The sequence below is a fragment of the Pseudomyrmex gracilis genome, unplaced genomic scaffold (assembly GCF_002006095.1).
Source record: "Pseudomyrmex gracilis isolate BER0280 unplaced genomic scaffold, ASM200609v1 scaffold_6, whole genome shotgun sequence".
Taxonomy (NCBI): domain Eukaryota; kingdom Metazoa; phylum Arthropoda; class Insecta; order Hymenoptera; family Formicidae; genus Pseudomyrmex; species Pseudomyrmex gracilis.
This window is the reverse complement of record NW_018020590.1, coordinates 1,110,864-1,135,201: the sequence shown is the minus strand read 5'-3', so window position 1 is coordinate 1,135,201 and position 24,338 is coordinate 1,110,864. Positions and strand designations below refer to the sequence as shown.

Genomic DNA, 24,338 nt, shown 5'->3' with positions numbered 1-24,338 from the left:
TCCCCACGGGCCGCGAGCAAGTGATTTAGGAAGGCGAGTTTATGGTGCCGTTTTGTTCTCGCCGCTGCGTGAATTATTAGACGGTCTCCTCTCGCATTCGGGCACGTGCATCTAATTCCCCATCCGCCGTTACCGTAGCCTTTAAACATGAACTCGCTGCCGCGACGTTACATTTAATATCGCATTACGTGCTCACGCAAACCATAACACGCTAATTAGTTTCGTAGCTTGCATTATGAAAATGCAAGTACTTATAGGAATTCTGGAATTTAGAAAGACGACTTAGAGTTTTGAGAAGATTACACCGTAAGTTATGATGATCCTTTGGCCAAATGGTTGCTAATCATTTTTCAAAAGATACTAGATTAAAGAATAAAACAGGACAAATTGAACATAGAAATTTTTGTAAAGAATTTTGATTTTTTTAAATATTTTTTTAAACTGTATTTTTTTTTCTTAATTATAAATATTCAAGCTTCTCTGAAAGTATGGACAATTTGCTTAGAAATAACCGGTTCTCATACTCGTATATTATTAAGTTCACAATTCAATTCACCCGCGCGATCAGTTTTTCCCGCCTGTTTTTTCTTGACTGTTTTCGTTGTTTCTATCGCGCATCGTGCCGGGAGGAAATTGTACGTCGAACACTCGATCTCGTTCGTAAACTTAATTGTGAGCGCGGCGGAATTGCTTTCTGGTGGCTCGTTTCATTGGTGCGCTGCTAGGAAGAAGAACAGCTTTGCGCAACAGGAAGACGCACGAATATATCTCGCTTAGCTCTTCCAGGACACGAGCGACGCGCACCTGTATACGTTCTGTGAGCGTTTTTTCTTCGTTTAGGATTTTTTAAAATTGTAGGTAACTCTTTGCAATGGTAATCCAGCATGTTTAAGTCATTTTTAGAGATGTCTCGGCTAGCAAAGAAAATAAAATTTAAAAAACATAGCAGCATTTTTCAGAGCTAGGTTTGTTTTCAAAATTCCATTTTCTGTCAATAGTTCCAAGCATATTATACAAATTTCTTTTACTCTTTATGTACGCAGAAATAAAGATGGATATCGATTTAAGAATAGTAACATATGCGCATGTGTGTGTTTGTGTGACACAAAATAGTATAAAAATTTTAATTTAAAATTGGAGAGTTTTTCATAAACATGAGATTTAGTTAGAAGTTTAGTAAAAATTAAAGCAATGTGTAAGAGAAAAAGAAAGGATGTCTCTGATATTTTTTGTTACTAAAATATGATTAAAATTACTTCAAAATATAATTAAAAATTTATGTTTTCTATGCAGTGACAAATTAGTCTAGAGAGTTTTACTTGATAAAACGTTACATTTTTAATTAAAGCTTCTACTGAGTGGGATGCAAGTGTATTCCTTGCAGGCCCTTTATATTCGCTTCACGGCGCGCACGAGACGCTCGAAAAATATTCAACATAGAAGATGAGAGAGCGCGAGAAGAAGCGCCTTATAGATCGCTCGTATATGCACGCGTGCGAAGTGCATAAGGGTCGTGCGGCTCACCCTTTGGCTTTGGTCGTGAAACTGTGGCGCCGTGAAGCGAATTGAATGCTCCAGATTCGGCCTCTTTGAATGAAGTTTGCGAGAGACGCGACAAAAAAACGACAGATATTTTACGAAAAAGACATCACGCGCAATATATAAAAGTGAACATCTTGGCAACACTTCCGCGGCCGGAAACCGACATTCCCGTTTGACGAAACTATATCAATGTGTCGCACTATCTCATCGCACTGTGTCATTTCAAGTACAGCTCATTGTCAGATTCTCAAAGTGTGCAAGCAACAATTTGCAAATTTTTGAAGCATATCTTTTCTTTACAGAGAGACCTTATTTATTGAGAAATAAATCCGACCATCTTGTAAATTACTTTTAGACGGTTAAAGAGCTACTCTCTTTTCAAATACTTAAGATCGTCGTTTTGGTCGAGAAAGCAATTCTTGATGTCAAAGATAATCATTTGATTCTCATTTTCTTTGTGTCAAATATGGCTTTTCACGGTAAAGAAACCACCGTTAATACGCCTAGAGCCATCCAGTGAAGCTGTTGAAGAACCTCGGCGAGGTCGAGGACCTCCGCGGCTCGCGTCGAGCGGTGAAAAAAAAAAAAAGCGCGCGCGCAAAAGCGAGAGAGGGCATTTCCGATAGCCGAGCTCCAAGCTAGTGGCACGCATCGCATGTTTCACGATTATGTACGTCGCTCGACACGCACCGTCTGGGAGGACTTTCATTGAGCGGACCAGCCCCCAGGCACGGATTCGAGAGGGAGGGAAAAAATTGTCGATACGGGACGTAGGGGATTGGCGTGTAAGCGGGACGGGGTTGAAAAGGGATTGGTATGGTGAGGTTGGGGCCGTGGAACGGGCAGTCTGCCAGGAAAGTACAGAAGGGTTGGGGAGGAATCGAAAGGTGGGACGAGGCCCGAACGACGAGGACGGGGGACAGACAACGGGTTTGCGTTAGGAACGAAGAGGCGAAGGGAAGAGGGGACAGAGAGAAGGGGAGAGGAACGGGGATGGCAGAGATCCGAGTTGGCTCTCGGATAACAGCACAGCGGATAGGTTGATTGATTGGGCACGCTTGTATTGTTTCAGGAGGAAGCTGAATCGACGTAACGCTCTACGCCAGGATGGCCGGTTGGCCGTTCAGCACCGCGCTGCTGTTCAGCATCCTCATCCTTGTTCGCGGTGAGTAAGAACACAAGAGGCTTGCAAGTGCTTTCAGTTCGCACAAATTCAGCGAACCTCGTGAGTCATGCCTATGCAAATGATTCCGCGCGCGCGCGCGCGCTTGTTACGATGGTAATCTGGCCGCGCGCTTTAAAAATCAATTTCTTCGACCTTAAATCGTTCGGTTTACAAAGCTCCAACATCGGGGTTTAATGAATCTCGGATTCACTGATTGAAATCTCGGATCTCGAAATAAAAGTTATCAAAACAGAAGGACGCTCTCACTGATAATTATCATAAAAGGTATTGCGTTAAAAATATTACGTGAAATGCGTAGTTTATTGTTACGGTTTGCATTATTGACTGCGGTTAAAACTGCTTGAATGAAATTGCTGTCAACCAGGATACGCGATATGTTTCGTAAAAAACATAAAACATTCGTTAAAAATGATAAGACTTTCATACAATTCATTATAGCGATAAAACAGCGGAAGTTATGTCGCTGCCATGTGACGAAGAACGTGACACGGTTATTTCAGATCGCACGCGGAATTTAACAATGTGTCGTGTAACGACACAAGCGTGACACGCAAGTTGTAATCTGCGTTACAACTTTGCATACGACTGCCCTCGCGTGGAAATAAACGTGTGGACCTATTACGCGAACGAGTTTATGTTCTACAATTCAAATGTGTTGCATTCGCAGTGTGTGCTTTTTACACTTCGTAACGAGATTCGTCTAATTTGAGATTGTATATTTGCGAAAAATTTCTTTTTTTTTTTTCATTATAGAGACAACGTTGGGTTGTGCAAATGTCAAGCAAATAATACGCATTTTTTAACAATCGTTTCTTTCACTGGATACGTTACGTTTTATGCAATACGCTTTGCTCGTTGAGCAAAGTTTTTCAACACGTGAATTAGAAATGTTTACATAGAATAAACAAAGAGAGAGAGAGAGAGATCTTCAATGTACACTTACAAATCCAAAGAATTTAATAATTATTTTTTAAAAAACGTTGAAGAATTTTACAAACTATATGATTTGTGGTCACACAAAACAATGTACACTCGGGACAATTTTTATATAATAATTTAAGCAATGCGTGTGTTCTAATTATTTTCTTTATACTATTTACTAAAGTAAAAGACTTTGTTCTGTAACACCTTAGAACATAATACAGATGGCCTGTAAAAAATGTGAATTGCCACAGTTTCACGCAAAAAGGTCATACGAACAGACCGTATTTTTTATTCGATTTTCGAGTTCCGTTCTCGAAACGACTCGTTTTACAAACACTACAAGCGTATTTGTTACTTTCCAAATACACGATGCTTTTCTCTTTTTCTTTCTTTCTCTCTCTCTTTTCCTCCTACTCTATCTATTTATCTCTTTCTCGCGTCCAAACGCGTTACCGGAACACAAACATTCTCTCGTTCATAGAATCCCGAAGTGTCTCGGATTGTCCGATTGATTTCCTGCCACTTCGCAGCTTCGGCGCCGGACTCGGGTCGAAAGCGCGTGACAAAAGCGGAGTCACAGGTTTCGCGTAGCGTGGCATCAGTTTAAATTATAGTCTTCGGGATGTAGTTTCGTTTATTCCGAAATCCATTATCCCGCTGCTGGAGCAGTGGCTCAACTTTCGAGCGTAATTTGTAACCCCACTCTCGCTCGTATAGTTACACTTCTCGCACGCGCTTTGTAATCGAGAGGGTTCAACCCCGTCGCGCGCAGGTCGTTCCCGACATCGTCCAACTTTGGCCATTAATAACTTTCCTTTTCGTCGAATTTCCTGATCGTTAAACTAGCACATCCGCTTGGTCGCTTCGTAGATCATCGTGACGGCGGATGGTTCTCGAGAACTTGCGCGTCTTCGGGATCGAAAACGACAACGTCAACGTGTCTTCGTGCTTTCCTGTATGTTCGTTTATTTTCAAGTCACGATGTAATCAAACAGTCTTGTAATCTTGCCAAGATAAGTTAATAGTTAACTGGAGGGGAAATGACATTTATATCCTTCGATCTGGTATCGTCAATTCAAATCTTGAACATTTTTTAAACGCACTTACATGTATAAAATGGCGACAGAATCGTTTATACGATTAATTTTATGGGATTTAATTTATCTTTTTCAAATAGAAAAAGACTCGTTTTCAGTGAAATGTCCGTTTGACTTCCTTTATTAATTGCAGCACGTTGCAATTACGTCAGGTAAAAATGTTAGTCGAGCTGCGTCAGACTGGCGTTTTTGCGCGCCGGACTCTGCAATACAATGTTCCCGTGTGTAGCACTTCGACCTCCGGCTAACGCTGCTGTCACTCGTAATAGCGCGCTCGAGTTTATTTATTGCGCTCCTATAAACGTCCCCGAGCGGCATTAAACCGCCAATAAATTCAACGTGTTTCATCGAATGACGATCCGATGTCGCGTTCGACAGGGTCGCAGATGTTCGCGTAGTTGCAGTATTTGGTAACGTGTCAAAGTATTCATTAAATTTCTCGCTTTTATCATCCAAATCCCGCATTTTATTTCATATTTAACTCGGACTTAAGCATCGTGATCCGAAATAATATCAGGAAACATATGTGAACGAGTAATGAGAGCAAGAAAGAAACAAGAGGAAGGAATTACGCGAAAAAATATGTTGCTTCAAAAGAAGTAATTTTTATTTTTAAAAAAACCCGTAGCTCGATACTTGATTTACAATTTCTCGTTTATATTACGCGTGCGTTTTCTCTTCGATTAGATACTGTGTGATTTATCTAATAAGTTGTTTATATAAGTTACATCATATCATTATTTCAATATTGCAATTACAGTAATACAAGAAATTACAGTAAGTACAAGAAGTTTTTTGAAAATTTCACGTTCTGAAGTGATTTTAGTTATGAAGCTCGCTCTTGAACAATCACACAGAGCGAATAGTCATTTTGTTCATCTCGCGGCATTGTGTAGGTTCGCAGCCGCGAAGTGTCCGCGAAAATTCTCGAATCGACGCCTTGGATTCGTGTTAGTCGAGCCGCGAAGTCTGTCTTTCAGCATCGTCTTTGCCACCCTCTCTCACCGTGTTTCGCTCGTTGCACTCGCCCATCCTCCGCGCGTGTACTACTACACACACGAAATGTACTGTCGAGCGAGGAATACGAAAAACAAGAGATGATACAGCGTCGGTGTGAGGGGAGCAGGGAGCAAAGCGAACAGAAGAAAGCGTCGAGCCACGAAGAGGATGGTTGGCGTAAACGCTGCGCGAGAGAACGACAGATAAAAAAGAGAGACAGTTCGGAGTGATTTGGAAGGTGGTTGCGGGCCGACCGAAGGATGAGGGATGATACCTCGGGTGAGAGAAAGGGAAACGAGAGCGCGGTTCGGGGAAGACAGCGCTGAGAAAAAAGACGAAGAGAAAAACGCTCGGCTATACCGTCGAACGTGACGGTAGCGCGGTAGCTTGAGCGGTGCGGGGGATAAAAGGGAAGTGGTAAAGCGCGGAGATGGTAAGAACGGGAGAGAAAGTCCGGGGGAGTACGACCGCTTTCTTAAAGATGCGAGTCGGGACGCACTTGTTGCGCCACCGGGGCGGAGGGTGGCGAGGAGGTCGACTACGAAGGTTGGAAAGAAACTACCAGAGTGGGGCGGCGTGAAACTTGCCGAGGGTATGAAGCGAGGCGAGGAAGGATACCGGAGTGGTGAGAGTGCGATAGAGAAAGAGTACGAATCGAATTGATTCTCTTTTACGGGACGGCGTTACTTTTCTTTACTGCCGACTTCTAACGTAGCTTCAACCACCCACTCTCTCGTCTTTTCATCCCCGCGATACTTATTTATCAACCGTTGTATACGTGAAACTGAATCCTCGCGCGTAGAGAGCATTATGTCCTGTTTTAGCATTCGGTAGCCACTCACGTCGGACTCGTTTTCGCTCCTTTCTTTCCCAACCTCCTTTCGTCGTTTTGAGATAGTAAAGGCGCTTCTCTTTCGACATCAGAAAGAGTGTCGGTGCCGGCACTTCTGTTAAGAAAAGGGAATACAGAAGAGAAAGACTTATTGAGATTCCTCGTGAACACACAACGGTCCCACAAGGCGCGCTCGATCGATGCTGAAACGAGCAATAACGGTTCGCTCGGCAGAGAGCGTCGATATAGAATGTTGTTCGGAAAATACCTAGTACACCAACATTCTCTTCGATGCTTAACCCTTTTGCCTCGCTTGTCTTACAAAGTTCTGCCAATTTTAACTAAGAGATCAAATTACAAGCGTCATTAGAAAGAAAAAAAGATGAGTTGTTTTTTGTTTTTAATTTTAGGAAAGCTATCAATTATATTGAAAAAACGTCACTGTCGATAAAAACAATTAGAAATTGACTAGCTTAATTTTAGAATACCGACATTTAATTGCTACGGTGCAAACTGTTTAAACGCGAAATACACAAACATGGTTAGCGAATGGTGGTTAATGTTTAATTATTATTGGAGTCAATCTCCCCGTCGATTTCAATGCGGTTTGGCTGATTGGTTAACATAACAGATTAAGGACTCTTTATGCGCGTAATGCAATCATTTTCTCTTCGGCGTTTCCGCTTTGCGGATTAATAACAATAATTGACTTTTGTGCTATGTACGTTGTGCGCATTCTTTTACATTTAATTGTCAGAATACAAACAAGGAGAGATGTATAAAGTTTTTATGTAATTTCACAAATACGATGTAAAATTCTGCGAACGATTTTTTAAGACGATTGCAACGTCGTAAGTAGTGTCGTAAAATGTTTATGTTTGAAATTTGTTCTATAACTTATCACATATTTGTGATAACATCTATATTTTTTTTACTCTTGACATAAGCATTTTACAAGTATATATGAGATGTCTAAGTCGTATATATCACATCTAGACAGGTCGGATAAATTGATGTGCATCTTCTCCAGTGAAAATAAGATAAAAAATTATTTTTAAGTATCGCAACATTTTATTTTGTTAGCATCAAACCACTGAATTGTCTAAAATAAAATTAACATCCCGATTGATTCCGAAAGAGAGAGGAAGAAAGGAAGGAACTATAACGATAGCGGTTTTAAGGTGCTGAAGCGAAGTAGCTTTTTCTATCCGGCTAGAACCGTGCTTTCAACATTATTAATCGCACGACGGAATTGAGAGGGCAGTTACCCGCTGGTAGCGGTCCATTGAACCTTCGGCTCGAGAGAATTCACCACGTTACTTATTTATCAGCGCGTACGTGTCTTCGTGCGCTCGTACGTGTGCGCGCAACACACCTTCTCGCGTTTAAAGAACCACGCGCCTCATGGGGAAAAAGGCACTTTCCGCGCGGCCAGAAGATAGAATCAGGGAGAGTCGCGGCGATTGGATTGGAGCCTCGACGAAAACCTTATTGGGATTCCTTGCGAGTATAAAAGCTCTATGGGAGTCCTTCGTCAAAGACTCGATGGGGATTGATCGATATCTCCCGGCCTTACGCCGATATTAACTCTTATCCCAACGCGAAATTATTCGTTTTATCTGACCATCACGCGCGCGAGTCCTTAATCGTGCGACGGTATTATCTGCGAATATTAATTTCGCGCAATAGCGCACATGCACGGCGCGCGTAATTACGGAAGAGTAGTCGTGAAAATGTAGCTGATTAAACGCGCGCCATGACGTTTCTCGCGGGAGTAAAAATAAATTAAGTTGTTGAATGTGCGAGCGATTTTCTGGTTAATATATCTCTTTTTTTCTTCATTATCACAAAGTTTAATTAATATTAAATATCAGTCCGCACTCTCTCGCGGAATACATTTTGTTTCGCACGTGCGTAAATAGTCATATATGTGTTTAACAGTCTAATTAACGTTACACACATTACATCTACAATTATTATTAGTTCAATTACAATGCTTATTCATTTTTTTTCTTTTGATTTTTTTAGTTTTCTAAAATAACGTTTTGTATTCGCACGCTATTCTTGCGAAATAACGGGAGTTTTGCGTTTTACATAAAATAAAATAAAAGATAATTTTTGTATATAAAATAAGAGATAGAGATAATTATTTCTATATAAAAAAGACAGAAGTCTCTCAAAGACTCCGAATAAATTCTTGTGCAAGAATCAATTACTAAAACCATCAATCAATAAGTAAATCAATCAAATCTCCTTAATTTCTTGTATGTCAGTTTTCCCCCTATGCTAAAGATAAGTGCGGTTGGTGCGAGTAAGATAGTTTATCGAACACAAAGATAGCGACTCTTTCAATTTTCGATGATCCATCTTCTTACACGTTTCAATGTATTTTCGAGTTCAGTGATTAGGGAAGAGAAAAAGATGAGGGTTGCGAAAAAGCGTCGATGTTTTTAAAACAATCCGACGTTGAGACAGACCAGTTGATTTTCCGTTTTCGGCTAACATACGATCAGAATCGACGTTTCTTCATCTCGCGGTAAAGAGTAATCTAACTGATAGCGAAGCTCGCGAGCTATAAATATCGCGGCAAAAGCAGAGTTGTTCGATTTTCTTTCTCGTAAATATGCGTCCGCGTGAAAAATCTCACCACGAGACACCGCTCTCTCGGGTTTTATCTTTTCACACCCGCCACTGCCACTTCGCGCGCGTTCCTTTTACTCTTATTTTATAACATCGTATGCCCGCAAGCTCTTTGCCCGCGAATGTAACAGCGCTTTCGTACCTGTTATCAAACGGACGATCCTTGTACCGACGTCGGACCTTCGTTATCATGCGTAAGGCGAAGTCGGATTTCATATATATTTCACTTTGGCGTTGGCCTCGTAAATCTCAAACTGTTTGAATATGTACAGAACCGGATAAATCTCTCGATAAGCTTTCTATATTTTCTTTTAGGAACAATTTCTCGATAAAAATATTTGCGAGATATGCACGTAAGTTTTCTTTTTTCATACATATAAACACAGCAAGATTTATTTTATTCTATGTATGTGTGTGATTGCATCGATTGTACGATTTCTTTGAGAATATATTTCACGCTGTTTTATTTCACGCGTCGCGAGACGAATATCGCTCATTTGTTTCGATTTTACGATACGATATGTGCTTAGAGTTGAGGTGTTCTGTGTAATAAAGGAAAAAAATTATTGCGGTACTGTAGGTAATGCAACGTGACGTTTCGCATGACATACGCGCGACCACGAGGTTATAAAGAGATTATCGCCAATTTCGCGGCATCCTGTGGGGCTGCAGCTTGCGGGTTCATCTATAATGCAGCGACGAACGCGTCACACATTAGGATGACGCGGGGCTTGCGCACTACGTACCTCTCCCTACAGAAGAGAGATTCGCGGTGACACTTTATTGATTTCAAGATTATCGCGGTTCTACACCATAGCACACAACTTCGTCGATGAGTAGCGGAGAAACTGGCGAAAGAAGAGGAGAAGGAGGAGAAGAAGGCGGCTGAATCGAGTGGAAAAGAGTAGTTCGTGGTGGAGAAAGACGCGCGGTTGGCGGCGACGCGACGGTGAATGGGAATATTGTATCTGTGAGTTCGTAATTGCGACGCTCTCGCCTTCGTGACACGTCTGTGGGGATTTCCATTCGCGTGAAAAATGTCAATGCAGCCAATCGCGCGACATATTATCTGTCGCGAAAACTTGCCAACTCCGGAAACGATCGTGCGAACCTCTCCCCAGTCGTCGATTGCCCTTTCTTTGCTACATCAATTACGCAATGTCAATTCCAACGATGGGTCGACGTTTCTGGAAAAAATTAACTTATAAAACTTCTGACACTTCTCTGAAATTAAAGACGATTTTGTTGAGAATTTTTGTATGTCAAAAAAAAAGCTTTGAACAAAAGTGTTGTAAAATAAGTCAATAATGTCAAGTGTGTCGAATATAAGATCTCGAGTTTTTACAACATTGAAGTTTTACATCAAATTTTTTTAGATGTAATTTTTACATGCATGTAAATTTTTTGTATGTTTTAAAATTTTAAACGACCCTGCCGCTCGAGAGTGGGAACTTTCAAAGAGAAAAATGTATACATTATGCGTCATAAAGAAAGAGAGAAAGAGAGAGAAGATATCTGAGCATTATAATCTTCCCTCGACGTAGATGGGCTTATATACTTTCATGGATTATTTTTCCCTTTATTCATAGCTCTTGAAAAACGCAAATGAAATAGATAAATATAATATAAAATTTTCCCGTTAGAGAAAAATTATTTTCATAAATGCAGAAATTTTTACACAGAGATATATTTTGTATCTTTTAAACAAAAAAGTTTATTTATATTTTTATTTAAAGTAAAGAGATTTTATATTTTTAATTTAAGCTAACGCCATCAGTAATTATTTATACGAATAATTTAAATAGTCACTGGTACGCTAAGTGAAGTTGACAACTGAGAGCGTTGTTATGTAGCACAAATGTGTCGTGCAAACTTGTGCGCATTCTCCATTATTATCATTAATGCGTTGCAACCACTGTCAAAACTAATGATGTTCACAATTTTCGCAATGCATATGCAAACAGAAAAAATTAATATTTCCGGACAATTTTTCACGCTTCGTCCGATTATTATTACGACAACTGTTTATTCATCCGAAATGAATAACGTAACTCGCAAAATGCATTGAACGCGTTGCAACATGTGTTCTTTGTACCGCTCGTAGGAAAGTTTTATGCTTTAAAAGGTAAAAATAAGATAATGTAAGAGGAATGTAAAGAACAACAATGTCTGTATTGTATACTCATATATACGCAATAAATAAATCGCTTTTCTCTCAAACCTGGGGCATATACTTCAATTCTAGAGCATATATATTTGCAAACAAAAAAATAAATATAATCGAAAGAATTACGTTGTATTGACACATTATATTGAAAATGTTTTTAAAGCGACGATAAAATAAAATAGTCAAGATAATTTCTATTTTCTTTTCCACTGTTTTACGAACATTTTCGATTTATTTTTCATCATTTATTTTATTTTCCGATCCGTATGTGTAAATAAAGATCTGTATAATGAAGAGTCACCGTCCATTTTGTGTTAAATTTAATTTAGATTATATGAGTAACACAGTCGACACAATGTGCAGTCGAACAGCTGCGCATTGTTGAACACCTACTTCTCCATTACGTAATACTGGGGATCGATCGGGACAAACAAAGCTGATCTGTTATCCGGATTTTTCTCGCGATAACGATCTAGCTTTACCGGACTTTTCGAGCGCTGCGCGTAGCAAACTTTTATATAAAAGAATTTAAATCAGTCTATCGCGTTGGAATTTAACTATCGCTGATTCTCAGTCGGGGCTGATGAAATTTTCGACCCGTAGAGTATTGAACTCGCGCTTTGTTTCCCGCGCGTCCTCTCACCGAAGTCGATCCGTGTGTGCCTTATTTTTGTACATACCTACTATCGATTTACCACCCTGCTTTGACGTCAACTTTGCATTATTCAGCGATTTTTCCTGAACTCGAGCGAGCTTCTGTTTTCGTTGCAAAAACACAGAACATCGCACATGTACAAGAAAAAGGTAAAGATTCTCTTGTTAATCCTGACCGGAAGCGTCGCCCACGCGCCTGTTTGTACCACCGTAGCGAAAGCCTGGATTCGGTGTTAATTATTTCAGTAAATTGCTTCCTCCGCGAGAAGATCAATATTTTTTTGCAAATAATCCAGCAGACATGTACTTCTTTCACGCTCTTTACTCCTCGTAGAGTCGATACAAAAAGTTTTTTCGGTAAAAATTTTCGGTCTCCCGAATAGGGAAGACCACTCCGATCGACTTCTCGTTGACATATATTATAAATGTTCTGAGTACGTTTCAAAAAGTTTTAGCCTATGCTCATTGTTTATTAAAAAGTTATAAGAAGCTACGTTTCCCCTCGCCTAAACACTTAAAACACGAAGAAAATGTCCATGGGATCGAAAAATAAGAGTTCATTTATAAAACTTTTTAATAAACAATGAGCACAGGCTAAAACCTTTATATTGTTATTCAGGAAGGTAAACTTTATAACATATGTGAACGAGAAGTTAATCAGAGAGGTCTCCCCTATTTGGCATTTTTATCGTCTTTTCTTTTTGTGTACACCTAGATGAGAAATAAAAATGACATGAAAATCAAGTTGCAAACAACGGAAAAAATATGAAAAAAATCAAAGTAAATTCGGAAAAAGATACTACGCATGCTTTAACATTTTTTTATTTTTTTGATCTAATCTCTGTCTTATTTATAAACAGAAGAGAATATATATATGTACGTAATCAATTGAAATGTATTAATCATCGTAATCATCAATCATAATTATGATAATTACTAATCATTTTGTCTTCTATTTTGATGTTAATTTTCATTCAATTTACACCAAACTGACGAGCGGATTTGTCGCACTTCGTAATTAGATTATTAATGATTGCTTCAATGATATAATAATTTTGAAACGCGCAATAGCATGGAATAAATTTTCGAGCAGAAAATATGCATATAAAGAGAGTATAGTGTTTTTTGACTAATTGTAAAAGTTTTTCTGCTAAATATATTTTATATGTAACGAGAAGTAATTAAACCTTTTAGCTTTCGAAGAAATTGTACATATATTTTTACTGAACGTGCTAAAAAAAAAAAAAAAAAAAAAAATACAAGCGCGATATTCGTGGAAAATGGTGACGACAACGCGCTTGTACCTGACACGTGTTTGCGCGTTGCTTCTCTCGTAAAGTAAAACATGGATAAACATATCATACGTGTGACATATATATTATATAAATATATATGTATATGTATATATATATATATATATATATATATATATATATATATGGGTATATGTGCATCTGATGGCTGATAAACATGTCACGCCACTTAATATCAGAATTATATGAAATCGTAATGACATTGAGTCTTCCACATTTTTCGTATCATATTCGGAACATTTTTATGATAATCTTTTTTTTAAATTATGTTTTGAACAATTGGAATAGGGATATATTACAAAAACTTGATCTTATAATTAGTACATATAGTTTTCTTGTAATGTATATATTCCTATTTATATACATAAATCTTAATTGCATTACTTTAAAAACAAATAACACTATTACTTGCAAAAAACGCTTAACATATCTTTGTCGATGAGGGTTCTTTGAAAACGCAATTTCGGGAAAATCTCAGCTCTCATAGACGCGCACGTTGATTATCGCCACTACTGCGTTTGTTCTGCTTTGCACAAAGTGTGAGATAAACAAGTTGACGTCGCGCGCTTGTTTCTCTGTGACGGCGGAGATGAGACGCCGCGGACAAGTGTCGCGGATAAAGCGCGAAATGTGCGCGATACTGTTTGCGCGACAGTTCGCGCGACGGTGATATATTCCGTTTATATAATATTAATTCTGTCGGTTTTGCTTGATAAACACACGGTGTGGTGCTACGTCACGACGAAAAGCGCGTGCGCGCGCGCGCGCGGAGATGATATATTACATTCCCGTAATGAATTTCAACGCTTTGCGCTCTGGAATTAATCACGATTAATATTTCTATCACGCGGCCGAAAGCGTTCCCGAGTGTGATCGCAACCTCAATCACAAACTTCGCTCCTTTATCTCTATCAAATGTCATTGTTGCCGGATACATCAATATTGATTAACGTCTGACTGTGATTAATTAATTTCGCGCTGTCTGTGCTACGAGTGGATCTACGATAAACAGAATGATAAAAACTTTCCAAAGATTATGGATAAGTACAACAGTGGCTTTTTTTTAAACTTGAGCAATCTTACTCTCCTATTACATCTTTATTTCCAAAAACAAGTAAACCATACAAAAAACGGGCAGTTTTATAAGTGGATCTTGTTTTGTGAAATCTTTTTTATTGTTTGTCTCGAACGATCGAAATAATTTATGGTCTAGTCTAAAAAGCGACAACTACCGAGAACTGAAGTCATCCCACATTTCTGTTCGCTTCAGTTACAACTTTAGAGGGAATACATATACATATATGTAAGAAAATTACACACAAAGAGAAAATATATTGTACATACATTCTTGAATTGTTGTTTAGCACGAGATTTATATTTGACGAATTTTTGACGTAAAAGTTTACATAAAATTTTACACAGAAATATCTTTTTATTCTCTCTTGAGAAAGAAAAAGAGAGAAGAATAAGAAAATAAACACGAGGCGCGTTTGTTACTCTCATTTGCACTTTTCACGTATGTGCATCTGCACTCGCGCGCTTGTTGACAGACGGCCTCTCTGGCCGAGTGTTAAATCAACAAATTCGCGAGGGCCCGGCTGTCCCTCTCGACCATGCCAGACACACGACGGGCATCAACGCGAAAAAGAAATGTCGTCGTCCCTTCCGACTCGCGATCTTCGCATTCAAGCGTTGCCGACGACGCTTAACGAAAGCGCCGCTGAAAGAGGTGACGATAAACGGCTGGCGGGCGCAGTTTTGCCCGATAAAAACTGAGCGGGGCCCTTTTTGCTACTCGCGCGGCCACGTTTCTTCGCCCCTATTTAAAGGGTGCCCGCGGTAGATCCTCGACGATCAAAGGAAGTCAAAGGTGTACATTTACTCTCGCGCTCGTGGGAAAAATACGCTCCGGCAATTTTGTACGAGTCGTTTTGTACGGTTTTATTTTTCTGGCGCATTGTGAGCAAATTTTCTCTTCCAGCTGTTCTCTCACACCTCGAAAAAGTAAGTAATATTGGATTTTATTAATTACTTTTTACACGAACGTACATATCTCAGTTCATTCTACGCGCAATTATCTAAAAGCATATAATAAAACGTCGAGAAAATATTGCGCTGTTTTTCTCATTTTAAGAGAATATTTCAAAAATGAAAAAAATCTTTGTGCGATTACAAACGCACACATTTATCATCAACAACGAAATGTGTACCAGATTACTTTTACTCGGACTGCTTTTTGTAATTGCACTTGCAAAAACGATAGTTTCACATTATATACTTTATAAAACTACAAAATATTTGTATAGTTTTGCAAATATATATATAAGTGAACGCTTATAACTTACTCGAAACGTTCTTAATTTCCGCGCGAAAGCGAGATCTAGTTTCAATCATCTGGTTTCGCGGGTAAATTGCGAGATTTTCGCAAGCGGTAAGGTCGATGTACTTCTTTTTCGCAGCCAGCGAGACAGAGCGAAAGAGGGAGAATATCAAACGCCAGCATGTGGTGCGCGCGGTACCGCTTTAAACATTTAGAGAAAACGTTCTCTCTTTGGTGCATTCAGCCGAGATTTCCGAGGCGCGAATTTACATAAACGTACCGCTCAATTTAGCGACTGTCGCCGGAAACGGATAAAAAACAATGCTCTTGGAGTTATTTGACTCGATATTTTCATTATTAGTTTTAAATCTGTACGTGACATTAGGCTGTTTGTTGAAAATCTCTATGAACACAGTCGAATAATGCAGTTAGACTAATTTTTGAGATTGATTTGGTCAAAGAAACAATTTGAGAGATCGACACTTTTCTCTTAATGTAGAAATAGAACTGTGCATAAACATCAAATCAATATTAATTATAATTTTATGTAGTATTTTATTTGCATATATAATTTATATCTAAAATATAAAATATCTCATCTCTCGCGTAATAAATTTCATTACACGATCGATGGAAACGATATTCAGTTTGGTGCGTATGAAACATTACGTGTATCTTTGAAGAAAATCAAGTTTATTTGCGCTTTCTATGAAAATATGACGAAACCGCTGTTATACGACGAGGTGGAAAAACGATGAGAAGTATACAATAACGCAAAATACGATTCGTTCGAAACTGGCCGATATATATTTGTTAATACGTAATAACTGCCATTCCAATTACCATGCCGATCATACTGCAATGTATAGAATATTGAAGATGCATACAGTGGCGCATCGTGTATTTCCTCTGCATTGTTCGCGGTGCGAAATTATTGGAAACGTGTTGAAGTATACACGGCCGCGCCATTAAGCCTTGATGACACAATAAAGACGATTGTAGCAAACGAGCGTAGTATGATAAATGAACTACAGGTTCGTGGAACGTGTTAGACATATTGGACACATTAATCACTCATTTCTACTTTGGTAATTTGTTATTATAATATATTTTCGCAGAGGGCGCAAAACTTCATTCTTGATGCGTTACCTACATATTTTTCTTGTGTATTTCATGTCAAAAAGAAATATAATAAAGACTCCAAGTTTACTTCCATTTTTACAAAACAATACACAGAAAAAATTTGACCTCAAAGAACCTTAAAAGACATTATATAACAATGTCTCGCAAATAAGTTTATAATAACGCCTGAATAACATCTATAAACTTAAGCTCTTTATTGCCACATTTTTTCTGTTTATTTCACATCATTTGTACAAATATTCAGAAAATCATAAATCAACGAATCATTTCGACTTATGTGTATTTTGCCGAGCTTCCCTAACCATTCAAAAAATTCTATTGGGCAGAAAATCACCATTGAAAAAGTCATATGTCGATAATCGTCGGCGAAAAAGGGAGACCGCGCATCTTTCGAAATTCTTAACCGAGTTACAATTTCTCGAATCGAGACCAACAGGAAATCGAGTTACGCAGTTGAGAATAACGCGCGCACAACTCGGAGAGTTCCGTCGAAAACTTCACCGGCGTGCTTCAGCGTCGTCGCCGCGACGCTCGACGCCGCCCCTCGAGGTCTTCGGTGTCGGAGTTTTGACTTTTGACACGTTCCGTGTGTAGCGACTGTTACATGTTCTCACCCTTAACTCTGTCGGTGTGCGAAACGCGTTCGTGGCGTGCTTGTTAACCAGTTAAAGCTATTGTGTGACCGAACGCGAGACGCCGCGAATCGACCAACTGTCTGCCGGTGCCGGAAGACGCATCCGGTATCGAAGACGAACCCGTCACGAGTTCGTTCCGTAGGTCGCTGAACAGACGCGCGACTAACATCGTTCGACGTACAGAATTCCGTATATTTTCGTCTAATGTATAAAAGACGTTCGCTGTATTTCAAAGTTTTGTTGAAATAGACTGTAGAAAAACGTGGAATGTTAAATAACTAGCGATATCAAGACGATAAGCAATTGATTTTATTGTAAATTAATCATAAACAATTGCTATTGCAATGTTTTGTCACATGTTTCTAGAATTTATAAAACAAAAAAGGTCTATTGTGATGAGAAAGCACAATTGTGTGACACAAATAATATTTTCATAATATTCTCATGTTCTTTCTTTGTGTGATTTCTGTGACAGAAATTTGGTATCTATTTTTTTCAAATAATAGATTTCAAGTATTAAAACGCATAAAACAGAACAAAAATAAAATTTTAATCTCATAAGAATATCTAATCTCGTATCGCTTGAATTCAGTACGGAGTTTTTAACTCGCCGTTATCTTCTTTTACGTCTTTAAAAGTTTCTTAATTGAATAACTACTATCTCGATCTATAATTTGATATATATTCAAACTCTTTCTCTCTTTTTCACGTGTCTCTTGTTTTCTCTTTTATGAAAAAAACGATCAACATTTTATTAAGAACAAACTTTCTACTCTCAATGTCGCATAAAATTAAACTACCGCTTTCGAGACTCTTTGCTACATTGATTATTGAAAGTTTTACTTTATTGATTAAAAGATCTATAGAGAAATGTTTTCTGAAATCGACTATTTAAAAAAAAAAGACCTCTTATTCATCATTTCTGTTTAAATCTAACTAACTATTTAAGAATATGTTTTACAAATTTGTAACGTTTAAATAAATTTTCGAGTTTACGAGAACTTCGGATTTCAATGTGAAAAATTGCGATCGACGAGTTGCCAAAGTTATCCGAGAGATCTATTCTGGCGTTAACTCTTTGACTTTCGTAGAACCACTTTACTTTGCACGCCTGTAGCCATCTTGAGACACTGACGACCGGTCGCCTCTTCTTTCCGGGTCGGCGAGGAAGTCGATGAGCAAGATGAAACGCGTCGGGAACAAGGGAGCCCGGAGGGTCGGAAAAAGGAAGGGTGATTAGGTCTAGAAAAGAGGAGTGTGCACGAACTTCACTAGCAGCCGGCGGAGGTAAGCTTCTCGCAAATCCCCTCGTGATGTGGAGTCGATAATTAACAAGTCCAAGCAGTCGAGTCACTTGGCAGCTCGCTATCGTCGCCGTCGTCGTTTCGAGTGCGCTGATGGGTAATTGTTAACGAGGAAAGTTTGCATTTATGAGTACAAGCACAATCTCGATTTTGTCATCAGTGCGTTACTTCGTTTCTGCGAGTCGATCGATCTCACTAATAAACGTCACAAAAGTCGAGCTATCGCCACTGACCGTATCTCTCGACCCTTTACGAGCTTTTCCCTTTCTAGTCCATCCCCGACCAGTATCGGTTCACGTATCTATTGTTCGTCATGCAATACTCAGTTTCCACACATACTGCTATCCCGCATTGGTAACTTCTATATATGTATTTGGTACCGCGAAATAAACAAGGCATGCTGCTAATGAAACAGGCAGGCCATTTTCAGACACATTGAATTTTTGCGCTCTGTCGACGTTGATTAGGAAGAAAATGAGATACACATAGAAGCGTCTTCCCTTTTCTTGCAAAATCGATGGAGGTTACTGTACTCGAAATCTCTCTCTCTCTCTCTTTCTCTCTTCTTTTTTCAAATATATCTCTCTTTTATTTCTCTGTTTTCCCTCGTTTTTTTCCTCCTTTTCTCGCTTGTCGTTTCTCATCGTCACTGGACGATGTTTTGACGTTTGTTTCGAAATTGTTACTAATTGGAACGCCACAAAGTTTTTCCCAGCTTGTATGTCGGCTCTTGTCGCGCTGGAATTGTTGTGTCAAACGTTAAAAATAATTATTTACAACAGAAGGAGTAAGCGACACTTGTTTAAAGTTGTTACACCAGTGTTATTAAAATCAGAAAACTTACCTCTGCATTTATTAAATAAAATTCGTAATCCTATACGTAATCCTATATCTACAAACATTCAAAATGCAAAAATTTAATATTTTATTTACTTTTGTGAACGCGACACAATTGTTTTATTCGATTGAATTATTTCGAAGTATAAGTACGACAAAAAATCGACATTATATATTATTATATATAATATATAACTTATACATTATAACTAATTAGGAAATAAATTTTACCATGCTGATATTGATCTATAACACTGTATTGTTATTGTGAATATAAGGATATTATCGTTAAGAAATTACATATAACAACATAAATATCGTAGTGCATAATTGTTTAATTATAATTAATCGGTTTCAGAATTAGCAATTAACACAAACGAACGAATACTCGATTATACTCTTCGCGTCGCGTCTCACGATTACAAAATTATACCGGCGCGACTAACGAGTAAATTCGGTTCAGTCTGTACTGAGTTTGAATAGAAAAAAAGAACAGAAAAAAGAGGAACGCAAGAGGAGCAAAGCCCTGGGGTGTGTTAAGAGTATAAGTGCACGAATGTGTCAAGGAACCCCAGCGGTACTTCTGGTTGCTGCCACGAGAGAGAGTTGAGTTTCCTATGGTTTAATTGGGCGCGAAATCATTTCCGATGCAATACGCGTGCGGACACAGCCGCGATGTCGAGTAATCACCGTAAAAGCTTGACTTTCCGCATTCTCTCTCTCTCTCTCTCTCTCTCTCTCTTTCTTTTCTTCCTCCTCTGTTTTCTCATCATCTACTTGCCTTCTACCATCTTCTCTCACATTCTCTCTTTAAATTTCTCTCTCTTTCTCTCTTGCTGAATCGAAGAAACGACTGAACTCGCCTGATCCTTGCGTGCGCCGTTGTACACATCTGCCGATTCCTGCCGTTTGTTACCGCGTATTACGACTGGCGCGATGAATTCCAGATACATTCGGTGTGATTAAAACGATGGTACAAAAAAGCGGCAAAAAAAGCGACGTCGTTATTACTTCTGACGATACACATGTTGCAGGTTAAAAGTGTACTAACTCAAGAATGATATATCAAGGCAGAACTTGGGAGGGTTTTTACAACAGAAAGATGAAAAATTCCGTTTTCCACTTAACTTCGCAATAAGTCTTTTGTGTTTCAGCGAAGTTTTAGATAAATATCTAATTACTATGCATCTGTGCGTTCGTGTGTTGCGCCGCGATATATATTTTATTTAAATCCGTGATACACAAATAATAATTACGCGTACGCGATTCAATTCGGACGACCGCCGATAATCGCGTAACTGCCGTTGGCGAAATGGCTCGGCATTAATTTTAATACTGATTAAACCTGAACACCGGCGCACATATATAGAACGTACGGCCGCTCGTGGATTTGCAGTTTCGGCAATTATGTCGCATTTACATGCGGAAATTGGCGAGGCGCTCTTTTATTTGCTTTACTACACCGAGCGAGAGTATCTCGTGCCCGCGCGGTATAATGCTGGCGTTGTCATCGTAACGCATCGCGCGCGTAACTCGCGCGCTGCGCGATGCGTTCGATGAGAACTGCATCGGATACCCCCGCGACCCTTCCACTTTCCCTCCCCCTCTTTCCTTTCCCTCTGCCCTTCCCGGTGACGGCCGCAAAGCGGAAATGCGCCAATCGCGCGCCATCATCGTCGGGCTTTGGATTTCCGATATTCCGTAATTTCCGAATGGCGGTCGGCGCCGACGGCCGAAGTAGGCGCCATTAAAGCCGCGTCGTAGTACATGCGCTGAATGCAAAATTAATTACGGCTAAATGCGCACTGGATCGTTATTTCGACCAAATGAAAACGCGGTACTCGGCGGTTTTGTCGAAAATTTCACGAGTTCCTCTTTTTTCGTCAATCGCGATGAACATTTATAATCAATACGCTGCAATTGATATTAACTCGACATCTCTTTTATCAATCAGAATTATTTTTAATGCAGTTGTCTTTACGTATACTTTTACAGACCTGGGATAAAGAGTAATTGCATTACACAATACAAGTATGTATTTATCGAGCAGATTTATTCGAATTTTCTCAACCATTAGGTTGTTTTTTTTTAGGCGCGTGAAATTGGGAAAAGATTGTCAAATAAATATTTAATCGATATGTTGCTTTTGTGAAATGTTTGAATTTTGTATCAACTTGGTGTTAAAATTTATACTTTAAACACTTTCAATAACTTTTTTAACGCAGTTTTTTTTCGTACTTTCACGAATTTCTCTCTAGAACATATACGTCACGTTTATTTTAGTTTATTTCATATATCTCATAAAAATTATTTGCTGCAAAAATGACGATTTTTTGATGCAACGCTTTCGCAATTCTACTTCATTTTCTAATGTCTACAGATGCAAAGGAAATTACAATGTCTTTGGCATCGGGAGTATCCAAATTGCGCGTTGCAGTCGCTCTGCACACAGAGACAACTGCAGTTGTACTCTGTTAACACGACCGTGTCGAAATGTGCATGTACTTGGCAAGCTATGCCCTGCCCTTTAATCATCACGTTAGCTGGTTCTCTCGCGTTCGCCATCAAAACGGCCGATACTCGTCCATCGCGCTCGAGGCGGCAGCGTATCGCGATGATGTTCGCCGATGGAGCACGATCCCACGCGGAGATATCAGCGTACGCGATATATCGGGACCGCTTCCAAGTCGGAAGCGGGGAGGAGGTTTGTGTGAGTGAACAAACGTGATCACATAACGGCGCGGCGGCGTATCACGGCGCTTTTGCCCTCTCGATACTATCCCGCGACGTGCGCACACGGCTTACGCCCTGCGTGAGCTGTCACACATTCTAACGTAGCGTTAACAGCTTTGTATTTCATCATGAAAGCCGGTGCCAAGTATATCCGCTGGTTGAGCACAGCGCAATGGACGCTGATCGGCTTTGTAAGTCACCTTTCTCGAAGTTCGTCCGTTGCGTTGTAGCTCACAACAGAAAGAAGAGAGAGAGAGAGAGAGAGAGAGAGAGAGAGAGAGAGCTTAGTGGAAACTGCTATAAAAATAGACAACACGTAAAAAACATCGTCTGCACACAGTAAATCAAGCGGCACACTATTAGAAAGCCAACTTCTGAGTGCAGTAAGCGCGCGATGTGCTTGTATAATATTTGTCATATTATTAGTTATTAGTTTTGTAATTTTTGTGAGCGAAATACGTTATTTTACATTGTGAACTATCTTCCTATCAGTTTAAGAGAACATCGTTTCAATCGTACAAAACAATTAGTCCCTCGTTTGTTTGCACTCGTAGTGTATCCGACGTGTCTCCGCGACACCGACGTCGGAATTGATTATGTCATTTGCTCGGATCGTTCTCTCTATTTGTTCTAGCTGCAATACAGAGCGAGTTCGCTCAAACGAACGAAGAGAAAATAGCTTGACGGTCGGGTCGTATTATCGCATAAAGAGCCGCGTTGCGTCTGCCGTTATCAGCCGTCGACTGCAATCATCCCGCGAGCGACGGTTCGCACAGCTGCTACCCTCAACTTAGAACCTCTTCTACGCGCAACCTTGCTCTAAGTAAATTAACATTGATCCACACTCGAGAAAATATACTTCGGCGTGTAATCTGCTGGATGTAGTATTTCCGTTCGCAACATTATTTGTGACGAATTGTTCTCCTATTTATAAATTGTATTGTTGTACGTGTTATAGGGTAAAAAAATACATAAAACACCTGTTACCAAAAACTGTTTTAGATACTTAAATTTACATAATATTATTTATATGTAAACAAAATACATTTATAAGAGAGAACACATGCATATTTAAAGGATTTAAAGACGTGATATGGAATAAAAGCGCGTGAACTGTTACTGCCGCTCGGAAACGATGTCGGGCGAAAATCCAATTAACCTACATGCATCCAGTAAAAGCATATCGGAAACAGCATGCCGCCCTGCCTGAGGCGATGCGTTTTTATTTGTGCGTATTTCATTCGAAGAGCGTATTATTTCATGATGAAAATTCATTCATCGCGTAAGTTAATCCTTTCGCACCTAACGCGTGTGTGACTGACGTATTTTTTCGTTATTTGCGAACAAACGTACTCCCTTATAACTCGTTTTTATTTTCCATTCATAAACATATGTTGTATATAGATTATGATTTCGGTTATTTATTTATAAGTAGAATTGCGACAAGAAAGAAGAGATAAAAAAACTTCGGTTTTAAATTAAGATTCCGCAATGAATTAATTTTATGTCGCGTCTCATTACGTCAATGGCAATTGCCACTAAACGTCTTCCCACACGAGTTCAAGTAAATCGACATACCGAGCGTGACACGACTTTTCGTTTTAAATTGTGTCACGTCGCCGACAATTGAGCTGCGTAAATATTCCGTCGCGCAAAATGTGCCAGCTCGGTCGTGAGAGGTGAAGAAGAACGCGCGCGTAAAAACGTGTCTCCTGTGAGAATTCTCTCATTATCCACTTCTGTTGCGCGCGTGAAACTCTCATGAGCAAGAATTTATTCACGTATATGAGATCTTTATTCCCGAATAATATAAGTATAAAACGAATGAGTTTGCTACGCCTCAAGAATCTTAAGAACCGTGCAATCAACGGAATAGCCTGACCCCTTTTCCGACATGACGTCGCTTAATCATCGAAATTAAATCTTCGCCGCGGTCGAACTTGCCGAATTGAGCTTTACGCGCGCGCAATAGGAAGAGAGAAGCGGAAACTGCAACGAGATCTCCTGGGAGT

General features: G+C 39.4%; 1 protein-coding gene across 2 annotated transcripts in view; it reads left to right on the top strand.

The window, feature by feature from the left end:
- LOC109858186 (Down syndrome cell adhesion molecule-like protein Dscam2) overlaps window positions 1-24,338 on the top strand; it is a 128,808-nt gene that overhangs the window by 18,399 nt on the left and 86,071 nt on the right. For both annotated transcript variants that reach the window (XM_020435216.1, XM_020435226.1), the window contains exon 2: window positions 2,615-2,707. In XM_020435216.1, coding sequence (XP_020290805.1) covers window positions 2,650-2,707 — 58 coding nt within the window. In that variant the 5' untranslated portion in view covers window positions 2,615-2,649. The remainder of the gene's footprint in view (window positions 1-2,614; window positions 2,708-24,338) is intronic.